This window comes from Salminus brasiliensis, chromosome 4 (assembly GCF_030463535.1).
Source record: "Salminus brasiliensis chromosome 4, fSalBra1.hap2, whole genome shotgun sequence".
NCBI lineage: Eukaryota > Metazoa > Chordata > Actinopteri > Characiformes > Bryconidae > Salminus > Salminus brasiliensis.
Window position 1 is genome coordinate 23374185 of NC_132881.1, and position 17065 is coordinate 23391249.

A 17065-nucleotide genomic window follows, 5' to 3' on the forward strand; every position below is an offset into this window, starting at 1 on the left:
TTCATCAATCAGTGAGCTTAGGTAGCACCCCCACCCTGTGGCTCTCCTAAATGCACATGACTGAATAAGCCTATTTGGCCATGTCCTAGGTTGACCTAGAACAGACATGTCAGAAATTTAAAATACTGCCATATTGAAATACTGTCAACATCTTTAAATACTATAGTGTATATAGTATTAAACCTTATTACCAAGGTTTTTGTTTTGTTTGCATTCTGGTACAGAATATATTCCTGCATTATTTACCAGAATGAAATTTGACAGTCTAATCAATCCTAATGGCATTAAATGTATGTTTATGTTTAGTTTTGCAAATTCCTTGACAATTCAGTGTTTTGCTTTTTATGTATGTAGTCAACAAATTGTTTTGGGACAATATTGTTTCTGACTTTAACTCTAAGAGCTATATGGTCTGGCGAAGTATCTCAAGTCTCATTGTATAAAAAAAGTTAGAATCAGACATGTAGCTGATAACTTGCATGCATTTTTTTTGTATTTTTTTTTATGTACAGAATCTTGAACAAGTTCTTGGATAACTATCAAGAGGATCTGCTGCCGTTGCATGAGAGTATTGAACCTTGCCTGTCCTCAATGACTGCCTGTATTAATGACCGAGAGGTAGCTGTTTGCTTTCAGACTTTTGCTTTCATGTGTTTGTGCAATATAATATATCTATCAAACATGTTTTATGTGCTTTTAATGTCTTTTATTCTTTCTTTAACATCTAGACTGTACAGCAGTTTATCCGTTTCCTCTATCGCCTGGCCTCCCTGAACAAAGACTATGCTGTAGTTATGTGTCGTCTTGGTACTAAGGACGCGCTCGTCAAAGCTTTGGACAAGCACAGCACCAACTTGCTAATGGTCACGGAGCTCCGGGACCTGGTTAATGACTGTGAGAAGTATGCCAGCCTTTACAAGAAGATGACCACCAGTGTGCTGGCTGGATGCATACAGGTCATTAACTATTAAACTGCTTTAATTCTTTTAGGCCAAATTTGTAACACAAGTACTGTTTTAGAGGTAATGCACAGATGCATACAGTTTTAGGAAGAGAAGGAGTTTTTGTCTCACACGTCACTCATTTCTCAGAGTAAATTATGTGTTCCTTCTTTTTTTTTCTCCATTAGATGGTGTTGGGCCAGATTGAGGAGCATCGCAGAAACCATCAACCCATTAACATCCCTTTCTTTGATGTGTTCTTGCGCAACCTGTGCCAAGGTTTGAGGAGGGGACTTTCTTTGTTTCCTGTCTGTAATAAATAGATTGATAGCTGGGGTAAAACATAATCCTAAGCATCACATCAGAGATGACTTGTATTGGTGACTTGTACTTTGAGAAAAGAAACTCAAGACGTGCTATGCACTTAATATGGGAGTGTTGCTCTTATTGTTTGTGTATAGATCCTTATACTGTAATCAGCATTTGATCCTCCAGCAAAAATGTTATGGGGGGGGTGTTAATATTAATAATGCTCATAAATATATATGTATCATAAATATATATGTAAAATAATATAAATATATATATCTCCCAACTCCCTTTGACTGGAAATGTTGTTGTTGTTAATAATAATAATAATAATAATAATTATTATTATTAGCAGTATTATTATTATTATTATTATTATTAGTTGTTGTACTGTATCTAGAGGCTAAAATGCTGATTGCAGAATACCAGCTGGCCAGTTAGTTAATTGTTAATTGGTTATTTAGTTGTGACTGATTAATTTATTTCCTCTTTTTGGCAGTAATAAAATTAGTATACATACATAGTATGTGGTCTTGGTGAGAAATTGTAACTTGTAACCCCATGTGGTAGTCATTAAACACCATGGGTCTGGTGTCATTGCATTACACAAAGCTAAATGCTGTTCATTAAGGACACATTGTCCTTAGTGCACAGCACCAAAAGCTATGTACAGACGGCAGAGTGTATTATATCCTGTGGAAATGCAGATTCCTCAATCTCTAATTCTGTCGTGAATTCTGTTTTCCACTGCAGCTTTTTTTTCCCTCTGCTCCATGCCTTTGCTTTAGTAGAAAGAGAAAGGATCTCAGCTGTGCTCAGACGCAGAATATCCTTTAACATTTAGTCTATTGCTCTGACTTTGCTACTGCTTTTATAGCAGTAGATACATTGTGGTCGTCAACTGTCTACTGTAGGGATTAATCCCTTGGACATAGTTATTTAATACTTTCATAATTAAAGTTTAAGAGATCCAGGTCCACGCCTCTTATGAGCAAGCACCACATTGGAGGTGGTAGCGACAGTGGCAAGGGAAAACTCCCTTATACTAAGAGGAAGAAACCTTGGGAGAAACCAAGACTCAGTCCGAGGAACCCATCTGCCTTAGATGGGTTACCTGTCAAGCTGTTTCTGTGTGGTAGGAGGGCAGGACTTTCTGTTTTCCTCAGACAAAGACTTTAATTTAACTTGGACCTTTTCTTTAGTCTCTTTAATCTTGGACTTTCTCCAAAAGACTTGTGGACATGTCTACATCACACTGTTTTTAAGCACTTATGGTCCTATGATGATGGTAAACTGTGTTTTTCAGGCTCCAGTGTGGAACTGAAAGAGGATAAATGTTGGGAAAAGGTGGAAGTCTCCTCCAACCATCATCGAGCTAACAAGCTAACTGACAAGAACCCAAAAACATACTGGGAATCTAATGGTTGCACAGGTTCCCATTTTGTCAATATCTACATGCACAAGGGGGTAGTCATTAGGTATGTTTTTCTTTCAATGTTAGATTTAGTGTTTGTTTTTTATTATTATTATTATTATTATTATTTTAACTGTAGATAAATTATGCCATTATTTAAACTGTACTTTGTTTTTCATGTATTTTATTCTAATGCATAGATGCAGTATGTTTAACCTTAAGATATTATTGGGATATTAATCAGTTGCTTTTACAACCCATTGTTTACACTCCAAATGTTCTAGTTGCTAAGAATTGCTTTTTAATTGTATGTGTTCTCTTTCCCCTCTCCCTCTCGCAGGCAACTGGCAGTGCTTGTAGCCAGCGAGGACTCAAGTTACATGCCAGCTCGTATAGTAGTGCTCGGGGGAGATGATCCTACAAACATCAATACTGAACTCAATACTGTAAGAAAGCACGCTTGCACCAAAGCAGCAGAAATTATGACGTAATGCAGTGTTCACTTTGACTGAATTCTGATTTGCTGTTGAACAGGTAAACGTGCCACCTTCAGCCAGCCGTGTTGTTCTGCTGGAGAACATGACCCGCTTCTGGTCCATCATTCAGATCAGGATCAAGAGGTGTCAACAGGTCAGACAGGACAAATGTTGTGATGTCCTTTGTGTAACTTTCTGCTCACGTTCTTAGATGTATATGAATGTGCAACAAAACAAAAACTAAGAATTGAATGAGCTTCTCTTTTAAAACATATAAGTGCCTTAATAAAATGGTCAAATGAATGAAGCATGTGCATTGTACATCCTGGCAGGGTGGCATCGATACACGAGTGCACGGGTTTGAAGTTCTGGGCCCAAAGCCCACGTTTTGGCCGGTCTTTAAGGAGCAGCTGTGCTGCCGTACTTACCTCTTCTACACAACAAAGGCCCACACCTGGTGCCAAGAGATCCTGGGGGACAAGAGCCAACTACTGCAGCTCTTTAATAAGTGAGTATGCCCTCTCTTTAAAGGAATATTGAGTAGCAATTGTACCCTAAAATAGCAACATTAAAATCCTTTTGACAGTAATAGGGAGAATAGGGTCTCTGTCATTACCTCTCTGGGCCCATAACAGTGCAGCTGCTGCACTTTGGGGGAGTGTGGATAAGCCTTCTTTCTTGGGAGTACTGTGTAACATTATTTGTAAAATCCTGTAATATTACCCTACCGCTCCACATGGTCCTGTATCTGTAAGCTTATCCACAAATGCACGTGTACAACTGTGCATTAGGAGGAACTTGAAGCATGATTTGCATTTACTGCATTGGGGCAGTGACAGTGAATTACACTCCCACACTGTGCAGAGAGCCCAAGAGTAAAAAATGCCAATTTTCACATAATGCTGATTTAACAGGTTACTCATTTTTATTTATTCAGACTTAAAGGTACATTGATGGATTGTTTTCTATGTGTCGAATTAAAATTCCGTAAGCTACATTTATTAAACAAGAGCACAGACTAATGCTGCTATGTAACATCAGTTCAGAAGTGCTGTTTCAGTGTTTTTGCTGTTAAGCTCTGTGGCGTTAACAGTTTCCTTTATTTGATCTGCAGGTTAAACAGTGCTCTGCGTCATGAACAAATGTTTGCTGACCGTTTCCTGCCTGACGCTGAGGCTGCAGAGGCTCTGGGCAGAACATGCTGGGAGGCTCTCATCAACCCCATCGTACAGAGCATCACTGTCACTGGTAAACCAGCATCACACATCACAGTCTAACTGTTTAATTCATCCCAGGCAGGATGCTCAATAAAGGCATACTGGGTAGGAGAATTTTCTCTGATTCCCGATTACCTTCTTCATGACAGATACCCCGGTTCTGAGTCCTCTCGCCTGGTTGCTTAGTGAATATTTGGAGAACGCTGAGTCCTCAAAGCGCTATAAGACCAGGGCCGCCATTTTCAATTCGCGCGTGCGTCGCCTCACCCATTTACTGGTGCATGTTGACACCAGCCGACTGGATACGGAAGAACTCAAACCTCCTGTCAAATCCAGTGAGTGAACTGTCAGCCTGTCTTTAAATTTCCCTTCCTTTCTCATCTTGTCTTTCTAAGTAGTGCTCACACAGCAGTGACTGTCACTGCATCTCTGCAGCACTTCTTTCTTGTGTAAAGACCTTTCATACAGATACATACATATTTGCACGTTGTATATTTCAGTATTTAAAACAGCTGTTTGAGACAGACTATTTTCTAATCCAGTCAAGACGTTTGTATTTCAAAGTACTTTTCTTGTTTTCAGAAGGTATCAACAGAAGCAAAGATATAAAGAGTAAGTAACAGCTTAGAGGATAATCGGCAACTTTTTTTTCCCTCTTTAGTTTCTTTTATCACAGTTTTTGCTCTTCATTGGATCTTTCAGCAATCCATCGACTCAATACTAACCATAACAATATAGCGAAAGTTTAATGTTTTATTTTTTTTTCCACTTTTTATTTTCCTCTATTTTATTATTACTGCGCAGCATTCAGATTTCACTTGCTAGTTTTTGAAAGACATTGTTTTTTTCAGTTGAGCTTGATTTTTGGTTTGCATGGTAGTTTATTTACTTTTATCTAAGTCACCCAATTTTTTGTTATTCTTGGTTTTTAGATGGAAAAGAAGGAAAGAACAAGGAGGCAACTGCAGTGACCTCCTCTTCCCCCTCATCTACTGCGAAGCCCAAAGTGAAAAACACTAGCAGTATTGCTGGCATTGCGCAGTGTTGGCAGGGTGTGGTCCAGCGACAGGTAACTTTCTATTTATTATTTTTTTTGTGTGTGTGTATAATTTGTCAACCTTTTTAAAGCTGCACAATGATATGTGTGCAGTAACAACATTGTGGTGTGATGCTGTTTGCAGTCAGTTTACTTTCTGCATCCTGTAGGTAAAGAAGTTCCTGGATTTGACGTACAACATGCCAGACTTTGTGGAACGTTACAAGAACATGTACCTGCGCTTGAAGAACGCCATGGAGGAACTTTTTGGCCAGCAGACAGCCTTTGTTTTGGCCCTGCGCCAGGGGTTTTCCGCGGCACTGCTGCAGCTTTCTATCCTTACCGCCATGCATGTGAGTCATGCTCAGTTGTGAATGACTTGCACACAGTTGACACACTGGGTTCATCAATAAAGTTATTTTCTGATTCTGATGAATGAGTTCATTAACAAAGTCCCATACTATGTTTTTTGTTCGGTTCCTCCAGGTGAGCGAGCGGTTTGCACAGTACATAGACAACATGATCCAAGAGAGTGGTGTAGACTCTGGGAACATGGAGACCCTAAATCAGCTCCAGCAGTTTCTGGAGCCCATGCTCTTCCTCTCTGGACTGGAGTTGGCTAGCACATTTGAGCACTTTTACAGGTACAAGCAACGCTGTTTCCACTTTAGAGCAAGTAACAAGCATCTCTAATAGGATTCCTGTAAGATCAGACAACCTGAAAGGTCCGTCTTTTCTCTGTAGGTACTACCTGGGTGATCGTCTCCTGGGTCAGAGCAAGGTTTGGCTGGAAAGTGCAGTGATCGAGCAGATCAGCACCTGCTTCCCCAACCGTTTCCCCCAGCAGATGCTTAGCAACCTGAGCGAGTCTGAGGAGTTGCAGCAGGAGTTTCATCTCTACCGGCTGCAGCAGCTAGACAAGAGCCTACAGGATATGGATGAGGAGGTACAGCATCGATTTTAGCAGTCAAAGCTGTCTGTGTTTGAGACCTGTCATTTACTGTGACAAGATCTATTGTAAACTGACAGTAATGTTGTCTAGTGCTAAATATTGACTTGTAGAGTTGAGTGTTGTGTGCTGTGTGCTAATCAGATTATGGATGAGCAGCTGGTCGAGCCAGAGGAAGAGAGCGAAGTGAAGGCGCTGGTTTTGTCTCCACGATGCTGGGCCATCTCTGCTCCGTGCTACCTGGAGGAGCCCACCAGATATTTTCCCGCACAGCTCTGCAGCTACCTTGCTGAGTTTTCGGACTTCTACTCTAACAGTTAGTTTCTTTGCAGCACACACTTTCAAGACTACTTAAGCTACATTCAATTTACAAGAATAATAATAATTAGAAATTTTTATTATTTTCTCATTTTTATTAGAAATTTTATTATTATTATTATTATTATTATTATTATTGACATTATCCAATGTTTTTGCTATGAACACAGCGTTTAAAAGAAAGAACTGGATCTGGATAAAAACGCCAATATAGTAGTTATTAAAATATGCCTGGAAAGGCCCCAATCACTGGAACAGATCAGGATATCTCTAATAATAATTATAATAATGATAATAATATTAAGAATAATGATAATAATAACACTCCTCAATGCCCGAACTGACCTGCATGCATGTCTGTCCGTCTGATGGTAGGTCAGTGCATGTACAGCATAAGCAACAGTAAGCCACGGCGGCTGCAGTGGACTTGGCTTGGCCATGCTGAACTGCGTTACGGTTCCTGTACGCTCTGCGTCTCCACGCTACAGATGTACATCCTACTGCTGTTCAATCGACAAGAGGTACAGGAAGCCCATTATATGAAAATACAGACGGAAAAAGTATCGCTTAGTGACGTGTTCGGTTTACTATGCTTCTCTCTGTCACGGTCTCTTAGGATGTAAGCTTGGAGAGTTTGCAACAGACCACTGGCCTGTCTCCAGCAGTGCTGGCCCATGCTGTCAAACCTCTGACCTCTGAGAAGGGCGTTCTGACTCATTCAGACGGAAACCAGGATGATGTGAAAGGTGAGCTCATTACTGATACGTCAGTTGCAGGTACAATATTGCAGTTGTACATGTTTTTGTGTTGCGGATTCTTCATCCCACAACATCACGGCTTGAAGTACTATAACAGAAATCAGTGCTCAGTTATGTGATTTATGAGTTGTTGTCTAATGCGTCCATGACTCTTCAGGGATTCTGAGGTTGAATAAGAAGGCACTGATGCAAAACTCGGAAAAGCAAAGTTATTGCTACCTGCTGCCCAAGCAAACCTACCTGAATGTAGATGAGGATGCAGCCCGCACACTGGAGAGGAAACGGAACTACATGTACTGCCTCATCGTGCAGATTATGAAGAAGGAGAAAGAAATGCATATTGACAACCTGGTGTTCAAGGTAAAGTCTAATTCACCAGAATTGTCTGCATTGTAGTTGAGACCATGTCTTTACAATGTTAAAGTCTTTATAGAGTCAGGGATTTTTATTCATTTATTTATATATATGTTTTTTGGGACGTTTTGAATTCTCCAGGTGAGATGCTGGACTCTATGCTGCCATGATAGGCAGGCGACAACTGGCTTAATAATATTATGTTTTGAATCTTCAAAACTTATTTTAGTGTGTAGTCTGGCAACTGTGTGATTGGACACTACTAAAAAATGTTCCACAAGAGCATATGGCACCCAATCTATCACAACAGCAGCCCTAAACAGGTTGGTTCTCATATTTTCTCCCTCTCCATGCTTCAGGTGTTGGACACGTGTCAGAAGCAGGAGGCTGGGCGCTCTCCCAGCTCCATTCGATTCAGCTGCAGCACCACTGACGTGCTCTCCTGCATCATGCATGTCATCAATAAGGGCTATATCCGTCGCATTGAGGAGAACCCCCACATCGTAGAGTTCCTGGTGGAGGACCCCACAACGCCTCAGAAGGGCCAGGCACACTTCTTCAGCAAGCTGGACCTGAAGAAGGGCTCCAGCAGCAGCAAGGCTGACACAAGGTGTGCTGATGACCCTTAAACCATGACCCCTTGAGCAGGAGGAAGGAGAAGACAGTGGCATAACTGTGGCGGGATACTTGGCGGGATGCATACTGTGCCCAATGAAGGGTTCCTTCTTTTTCTTTTTTTTTCTTTTTTTCTTTTTTTTCTTTTTTTTTTTTTTTTTTTTGGGTGGTTTGTTTCCTATTTTTTTTATTTTCTGTTTAGAGAGAGAGAAGATTGTGGGTAGTCCCAGAGCCAGCATGCCATGACACTTCTCATTTTCTCTGTAAATTAGCCTGAGACTAGAGGGAGTCATTTGTTTTTCTAATTCTATTGTTTTATTTTCTCCAAGCAATAGTGTAGGCTTTCTGCTTTTCTTGCTTCTATTAAGCACTTCTATCTATCGCACTTTACCTTAAATAATGACCTAATTTAAATGATGCAGTTGGCCAAATTGTATTTTAACTGGTTAAGCCATGATGCCAACCCCTTTTTTTTTAAAGATGGTAAGAGTTAATTTAAAATTTGTGAATTAAAGTTTGCTTTTGTTGAAGTGACCAAACACGGATAATATCTTAAAGAACCTAAACGCACTCCATCCATATCATTTTGCTGAAATAAAGCCGACTGTGCCTTTTTGATTTTACTGAAATGTGTTCAGTAACGGCGTGAGAGACAAATATTTGTTGGTGCTTAACACGGATATACTGTCAATTAGGTATTTTTTGTTTAGTATTGCATGGCTGTGAAACTTCATTTAGGTCTGCAACAGGATGTCTCCTGATGGCTGGAGCTAAGATAATTGAGTAAAATTCTGTTGACTTAACAGAGTGTACTTTTGGATTGCTTTGTATGAAGTTATTTGGTCATTAGCACAACTTTAGCGTTGACCTCAGGAAATTTAGCAGCCCTCTCATACATTTGGACTGCTGGCAATGGACAGTCAGGAGCCACTCCCTGATTGATCAAAACAAGTAGATACTGTAGTTCATTTTAAATCAGCCATTGCAAAGACAGTATTTGGCTCTGAAGTGTAGATACTTGTTAACGGGTCACAAAATTTAAACATGGTTGTACCAGATGTTTAGACCCAGGCAGTCTTAACTTGTTTTACTTTATTACTAATTAAAAAAATAAATAAAGCTAAATCTTCCAGTTTAATCCATGTTTGTTGTTTATTTATTCTTTGTTAAAATTGTATAACGTAGTTCAGATCGCAGTGGTCGATGATGGTACATCTGTTCAATCAATGGTAATTGGGTACTTAGTATTTACCCCATGTTTTGAATCTTCTTAAAGTCAGTTATTTTGATACAAATACGTTAATGCTGTTTACATTACGCTACTAACAGCACATTTTATTGATCTCCTCTGCAATCTGCTCATATGAACATTTGAGGTGTACTAGTAAAACCATCACCTAATGCAGACACCGAAAAGCCACTGTAATTGGTTCTTGCACAACGTACAAAGTTCATTTTAGCCCCTTAATACGCATTGTGACGTGCTGTGTGTATGTCTCCCCCTGCAGCCTGGGAGGCCTTATTATGGCCCCTCAACATGCGGAGGACGGGGTCTTGGAGGCGGTGCTCTTCTCCATGGGCCGCACCATGACTCAGGAGGAGGTGAAACAGCTAATGCAGCGCACTGTCCAGCAAGTGGCCAGCACGCTCAGCCTGGATTTGGACCGAGCAGAGCACCTGCTGGTTCACTGCAAGTGGAACGTAGACGTGCTGATCCAGCGCTACACAGACGACCCGGACTCCTTGGTATTGGCTGCTGGCCTCAAGATCCGCAACCCTCAGCCTCCTCCTAGTCCTGTGACCGTCTGCCCTGTGTGCCTCATCTCGCGGTCCGGGGACACAGAGTCCGCGCCCACGCTCTGCTGCATGCACTACTGCTGCAAGGTGAGCGTCACACTTGCTGGATTAAGTGCTTTCGGAATGGGGAGCTGTCTAGCAGTCAGGGTTTAAACACAACACAAACCACAACCACAAATCTGACACACATTTTTGCATGTAAACTATTCAATAAAAATCGATACTGTGTTTTTTAGAGAGTCGATATTCAACCTAGGAGGGTTTCTGTTCTGCAAGTGTTGAGTTTTTTTGTACTCTGACACACCCAGTTCGACTGACTAAAGACTTGTTAGTTAGCTGATGAGTCAGGGTGTAATGGCAGGGCTGATTTGCAGAGCAGTGCAGAGCCAGGACCATTTGAGAACCTCTGGCTTAGAATCTGGAATCCGCTTCACCTCTTTAACAGTAAAGCCTTTGTGTACAATTGTATAAACATGTAAACCAGCTGGTAATCCAGGCCTGTAGCATCTCTCTATTGGCCTAATTGGATCTGCACCTGTGTTTCCAAACAACGTAAACGCGGTGTCTGTGTCTACTGCAAAGTTCCAGAGGAAGCTATTCTGTAAATAAAACCTGCAATCTCGCACGCTTGTAATTTTAAACTGGCTTTTGAAGCCTAAGGTAGAGCTATTGGTGTAATGAGCATCAAATTGCCAATTTCCCAGTAATGTAGGTCAGTGCTAATAAATTATTGTATGGTTTCTGCTAATGCAGCAAATATGAATGGGTTAACATTGGGTTTTAACTACAAGAGTCAGTTTTTCAGATTTCTTCTACCTTAACAACTTAAGTTAAAGCACCTCTAGTTGTAGGCCTTGTGTCTAGACCTGTAGGGTTGCACGGCCTAGTCTAGGAAGATTTACATATCATATCATTTACATATGTCATATTCCTAAATGATGGATTTAACTGAACACAGTCACTTGTTTACAATCACTTATAGTGATTTATAAGTGAGAGAGGGAAAATAAATAAATAAATGCATGTTTTCTGTAGGGGATTAGAATTTTGTGCAGAATTTTTAAGGTATTATTTTCTGTCTACAGGTGACATTTATTGTGCAGTGTCCTTTATTCCTGTATTATAGCCGATTTTTTTTCTCCTTAGTCTTGCTGGCAGGAGTATCTGACTGCTCGGATTGAGCAGAACCTGGTGATGAACTGCAACTGTCCCATCACAGATTGTCGTGCTCAACCCACTTCTCGGTTCTTCTACAGCATCCTCACTGATAAGGATACCATTGCGAAGGTATGAATTATGTCACTGTTTTTGTTGGCTGAATATCCCTTTTTTGTCTTTTTTGTTTTTATTTTTTTGTCCTTTGGAATGTCACACTGTCACATGTCAGATTCTCTTGTCTAGCATCTGAGACGTAGTAAATTTTGCTGTTTCAAGGCATCACTAAATAAACTTAAATTAGACTGTTTCTCCTTTTTTTTTTTTTATTCAGTATGAGAACGCTCTCCTGAGGGGATATGTGGAGTGCTGCTCCAACCTGACCTGGTGTACCAACCCTCAGGGCTGTGATCAGATTCTCTGCAAAGAGAATATTGGAAGCATGGGCACATGCTCCAAATGTTGTTGGTCCTCCTGCTTTAGCTGCAACTTCCCTGAGGTAAGAATGAAAACTGGCTCATACCACACATGAATAGAGAGATTCTAACACTGCCCTCTCTTTGCATGTATTCATATAATATCCCTTTCTCCAAGGCGCACTATCCAGCTAGCTGCAGTCACATGTCCCAGTGGATGGATGATGGTGGCTACTATGAGGGGATGAGTATGGAGGCTCAAAGTAAACACTTGGCCAAACTCATTTCCAAGCGCTGCCCCAGCTGCCAGGCGCAGATTGAAAAAAACGAGGGCTGTCTACAGTAAGTGTTATTGCGCATTCACAAACAAACACGCACACAAAACGCACACAAGGCTTCTGAGCAATCACAGATACTTAGCAGGTTTTTCCAAGATGAAATTTCAGTTCCATTGCATATTCCCATAAATATTGCAGGTGAATGGGGTAAATATTTTAACAACTACATATCACCATGAAACCTCCCCATTTTTGTATTACAGGTTTTCAGAAATTGTATGTTTAAATACGCAAATGAGGCAGTGAATTTGCTATTTGCATACATTTCATGAACAGAAATCCAAATTTGTAGATAAAGTCAGGTTCAAATCACCTTGTTCAGTATGTTTCTATATTACAGTTACAGAGGGGATTTTGGATCTTTGGATTTTCTTTCATCACTTCATAAATCAAAAAATATCAACAGGCAAAAAAATTGTTGCCATATCTTTAGCCAAAAAAAGTTCAAATCCCCTCTAAAAACCTTCAGGATATAAAGAGGGATAAAACTAGAGCATTTGGCGTATAGAAGCAACGGTTCGTTGCTGGTACAAAGGACATGACCATATTTGGATCCGATAACATTGTGCAGGGGAGAGAGCTTTACAGTGATACCTGTGATGACATGGTGCTGGCAACGGTCACGGTACTGCCTGGTATGTCAGGTCAAATCCACAGACACAAACAAGCAGAGTAAAGAAAAAGAACTACTCGAGCACTGCAAACATTTTTGCTTCCAGTAGTCGGAAATAAGACCTTTTATGGAAGCAAAATAGCCCACACATCTCGTAATTGTCCGGTGCATGATAAAACATAAAATGATGTTTTTGCTTGTATTGCTACACCTTAACAGTTATTCAAGTAATTTGTACTGCCCATCCAGATCGCCAAATACAACCATAACTTTGCCCAGTGCAATCATAGTGCTTTTCCACTGGACACTACGATACAGTACGGTGCAGCTACTACTTTCCAAACTTTGGTTGGAGAGCATGTGGCTTTAGCACGATGGAGCTTTGATGAGGAACAGTTCTGTACTGTCCAGTGGGGGGGAGGAAGCTAGATAGTAGTTGTTTATAGTAGTTTCATTTCATTTGTTGTATAACGTTACTAGTTACTAGTTTTCATGTATAATGTGTATGCTCTTGTAGTATGACCTGTGCCAAATGTAACCATGGATTTTGCTGGAGATGTCTCAAGCCATGGAAACCGACTCATAAAGATTACTACAACTGTTCAGCCATGGTGAGTTACCCATTCAGAAAAGTGTAGTTGTGGTATGCTTTTGTCAAGACAATCTATGGCACACAGCTCTAACTTGATTCTCGTTTGTCATGACAGGTGAGCAAAGCTGCAAGGCAAGAGAAGAAATTCCAGGATTACAATGAGAGGTGTACTTTTCACAATCAGGCTAAGGTGGGTGGGATCTGTGTGTCACAGTAATGCCTTTTCTTGTTTTGAATGATGGTTGAAGTTAAGTTGTTTGTGATGGTCACCTTGTTCAGGATTTTGCCATCAATCTGGAACACAAGGTGTCTTCTATCAACGAAGCCTTGCAGATGAAGTCTTTGACGTTTGTTATTGATGCCTGTAAGATTCTTGCCCAAGCTCGCAAGGTGAGAGATTCTCTGTCTTTGTTGCTGCCAGTTTCTACTTTTTTTTTTTCTGTATCCCCCATCTTGCACATTAATTACAAATTTAGACGGTGACTGCTAACTGCTGGCCCATGCATAACCAGTCAGATCAAGCTGCCACTTGACCGGAAAAACTCTAAACATGCCAATGTTTAATTCTGTACACAAAGAGAGAGCACTGGACTATTGTGCTATTCTAAATACAATACCTGGTAAATGATGCTCCATCATCCAGACACAACCACAGTGATGGGACACAACTGTCTTAGCCAATTCCCTATTGATTTGTTTACTACTGTAGAATATTCCTTAACTGCAGTTTGTAACTTTCTTCGTCTCTTAGGTGTTGGCCTACTCGTGTGTGTACAGCTATTACAACCAGGACACAGAGAAGATGGATATCATGGAACAACAGACTGAAGCTCTGGACCTTCACACCAATGCCCTGCAGATCTTGCTTGGTTAGTACCAAAGAGTTTGCCAGATATCAAATCACTGTGAATATTTGGGCTATGCAAAGTTCTTTTGTGAATAGTGTAGAGTGACTCATTAAACTGACGTTGATGTTTGGGCTGTGTAGAGGAGACCCTGTTGCAGTGCACAGACTTGGCGTCCTGTGTCCGCCTGCTGAAGCCAGAGCACCTCAACACTGGCTTAGAACTTATTCGCCGCATTCAGGAGCGCCTTGTGGCTATCCTGCAGCACTCCACCCAGGTATGTTCTCACCCAAATGTTTTAATTCATGAAACAAATACAAAATAAACACAAAAATAACACAAATTCTAGATTATGCTTGTTTCTGTTGTCAGCATGGGTTGACAAAATTGATGATTGACCTTGACACAACTTGTTGCACTGATAATTACCACTAAGCTCCAGGTTGATGGGTTTCAGTGTGTTATGACATACCACTTGTATCCTTCTGTTTGTGGCTATCCCTATTTCAGATACATTCATTCAGTCATTGTATTCAGGTTTAGCTGCACAGGGAAAATTAAATTTATTTATTATTTTATTATTATTTTTGTTTTATCGGTAGGACTTCCGTGTAGGATATCAGTCCAAGACTGGGCCAGATCAGGAGGCAGCACAGGCCTCAAACCTTGCTAACAACACAGACACGAACAAAGAGTGAGTTAATTGCACATAAACAAGAGTGACACCAGCTCTCACACCATCATCAACTGGCAGAGTTGTATTGTGTTCAAACCTCTTGATGGAGGATCAGGATTTTTTTTTTTTTTAACTGTAATATTTTGTAGAATAGAATCAAACCAGATGCATATTTTTACACACGTCATATGCTTGAAAGGAAGATTCAGGTGCGACAAAAGATTCATCTGAAAGAGTAAATCTGTACTTTGTTTTCAGGTCCAAGTCAGATAGAGGCTCTGAGACTGGAGAGTCTGACAACAACAACTACACTGGTGAAGACGTGGGCGACGAAGCAGAGGAGGATGATGAGTATGATTCGGAGTACGTCCCGGACTGGGCTCCGGAGGACTACGATGAGGAAGACATTGATGAGGATGACTTCTTCTCCGACGACGATGAATCTGAGAACCTAGAGAGGGACTTCGGCCCTTTTGACTAAATAAAGGTTGAGGATGGGCGATTGTCCAGAAAGAAAATGTCTAAACCAGTGTTTCTCAGCTGGGGTCCTGGAGGCTTCCTGAGTTTTCCCTGCCCTGACATACCAAGCCATCAAGCCCCTATAGAGTGGAATCGGATGTGTAAGAGCAGGGAAAGCATGAAACTGTACAGTTAAAACATTGGTCTAGAATAAAGCAAGGAAACACTACCAACATCAGAAGTGTTTACAGATGATAAAGCACTTAACATCTAAAAAGAAAGAAATTCTTTCACACTTCTTTTTTTCTTTTTTTTCTTATTTTTCTTTTTTTTTGGGGGTCAGATTTTATCTGTTTTTCTGCCTGGCTTCTTAGCTAGCACTGTTAGCCCCTTATATATGACAGTGGTTGTTGCACTTCTTTTGTCTCTGCATTCTGTGGAAAATGTTATTTCACTTAAGTTTTATTATAGCCATTTTCTTTTCCTTACACTTTAATAGCAGACGAGGTGACCAAGTCCAAGGAAGGATTTTTTTTTGAGGATATAGTAAAGCATAGACAATTCTATATATTTTTTTGGAATGTAGTCCTCTTTTGTTTATAACCGGTGATGCTTTTTTTTTTATTCACTTGCAATGACAAAGAAGGGATGTGTAATCAAGCATCAAAACGCCTATTTTTGTCTTCTATTTTTTTTTTTTAAACAAAAAGCAGTGTCTATTCATTTACTTCTTTAAATACAAAAGATTTGCCTTGATTTATTTTGTAAAATTGCTTGGATGCCTTCATATGCTGTGTTTTTGAATTGGGTCATCATTCGAATGGTTACTATAGTAAATATTTGCGTAGGCGAATATTTGAAGAAAGTTGAATTCATGAGCATCAGTGTTCAAGGGCTACATGGAAAAGAAAGAGATTCTGAGCACGGTTCAGATTAAAACAGCTAGACCAATTGAAAAAGTGACACGCTGCTCCATGAACATGTTACGGCAATAAACATTTGAGCGTATTGCACATAAATCACATTATTTGCTGATTAAAATGGCTTTTCTTTTTTCTGCTAAAAAAAAAGAAAATGTCTTTGTTTTGGACATGTTTATGTTCACTTGTATAAAAACAATTTGGAGAGAGCAAATATCTTGCAGTGTCCCACTTTGAATCTGAATCTGCTGTAGGCTGAGATGTCCTTATATATTAGTATATTGTTCTACTCATATAATGTTATCTCTCTTGAACGTGAAGTTATCCAACTTCATAAAATGCTAACTAAATAAAATGCTTTTCTTCAACTGAATGGGCTGATTATTTCTTATGGAAATACTTTTAAATATTTCTTATTCGAATACGGGTAAAAAAAAAAAAAACAGCACCACATTTAAACATAGCACCTCAATGGATTTAAAATGATTTATTAAGTTTATTTGGTTGAACTAATGCAAATACAGTTTAAGTGTTCAATGCAGATTCATAGGAAGCCCCTGAAATATGAAGTTAAAAAATAATATTTATAGACCTAAAACGTTACCATAATTTAATTTTATCTAATAAATTGTGGAAAAAATTTAATTGTATTTATTATATAATATATATAATTTATTATTGATTATAAATTAGATACTTATTTATTAAATTAATATAACATTTAAGGCTCTTAATGATTTTATTGTTTTGTTTTGTTTTTTTCAGTGGCTCAGCGGTTAGACCACCATAGGCTATTCATGACAAGTTTGTGGGGTCAAGTCACGTCAAGAGGCTTAATAAACAATGTTTTACCGTATTGTGTTAATA

General features: G+C 39.8%; 1 protein-coding gene across 4 annotated transcripts in view; it reads left to right on the top strand.

The window, feature by feature from the left end:
• The window catches only part of LOC140554535 (cullin-9), a 31052-nt gene extending 14486 nt beyond the window's left edge, over window positions 1-16566 (top strand). Inside the window, exons 13-42 of one of the 4 annotated variants that reach the window (XM_072677643.1) lie at window positions 513-618; window positions 729-956; window positions 1130-1220; window positions 2557-2728; window positions 3005-3110; window positions 3199-3294; window positions 3473-3648; window positions 4255-4388; window positions 4507-4692; window positions 4940-4969; window positions 5290-5426; window positions 5564-5746; window positions 5880-6037; window positions 6138-6339; window positions 6487-6658; window positions 7036-7181; window positions 7277-7406; window positions 7576-7778; window positions 8132-8382; window positions 9896-10271; window positions 11331-11471; window positions 11674-11838; window positions 11934-12097; window positions 13224-13317; window positions 13414-13488; window positions 13578-13688; window positions 14050-14167; window positions 14287-14420; window positions 14746-14837; window positions 15078-16566. In XM_072677643.1, the coding sequence (XP_072533744.1) occupies window positions 513-618; window positions 729-956; window positions 1130-1220; window positions 2557-2728; window positions 3005-3110; window positions 3199-3294; window positions 3473-3648; window positions 4255-4388; window positions 4507-4692; window positions 4940-4969; window positions 5290-5426; window positions 5564-5746; window positions 5880-6037; window positions 6138-6339; window positions 6487-6658; window positions 7036-7181; window positions 7277-7406; window positions 7576-7778; window positions 8132-8382; window positions 9896-10271; window positions 11331-11471; window positions 11674-11838; window positions 11934-12097; window positions 13224-13317; window positions 13414-13488; window positions 13578-13688; window positions 14050-14167; window positions 14287-14420; window positions 14746-14837; window positions 15078-15300 (4600 nt within the window). In that variant the 3' untranslated portion in view covers window positions 15301-16566. The remainder of the gene's footprint in view (window positions 1-512; window positions 619-728; window positions 957-1129; window positions 1221-2556; window positions 2729-3004; window positions 3111-3198; window positions 3295-3472; window positions 3649-4254; window positions 4389-4506; window positions 4693-4939; window positions 4970-5289; window positions 5427-5563; window positions 5747-5879; window positions 6038-6137; window positions 6340-6486; window positions 6659-7035; window positions 7182-7276; window positions 7407-7575; window positions 7779-8131; window positions 8383-9895; window positions 10272-11330; window positions 11472-11673; window positions 11839-11933; window positions 12098-13223; window positions 13318-13413; window positions 13489-13577; window positions 13689-14049; window positions 14168-14286; window positions 14421-14745; window positions 14838-15077) is intronic. The other 3 variants (XM_072677644.1, XM_072677645.1, XM_072677646.1) reach the window with 3 other exon arrangements.
• Window positions 16567-17065: the final 499 nt, after the last annotated feature.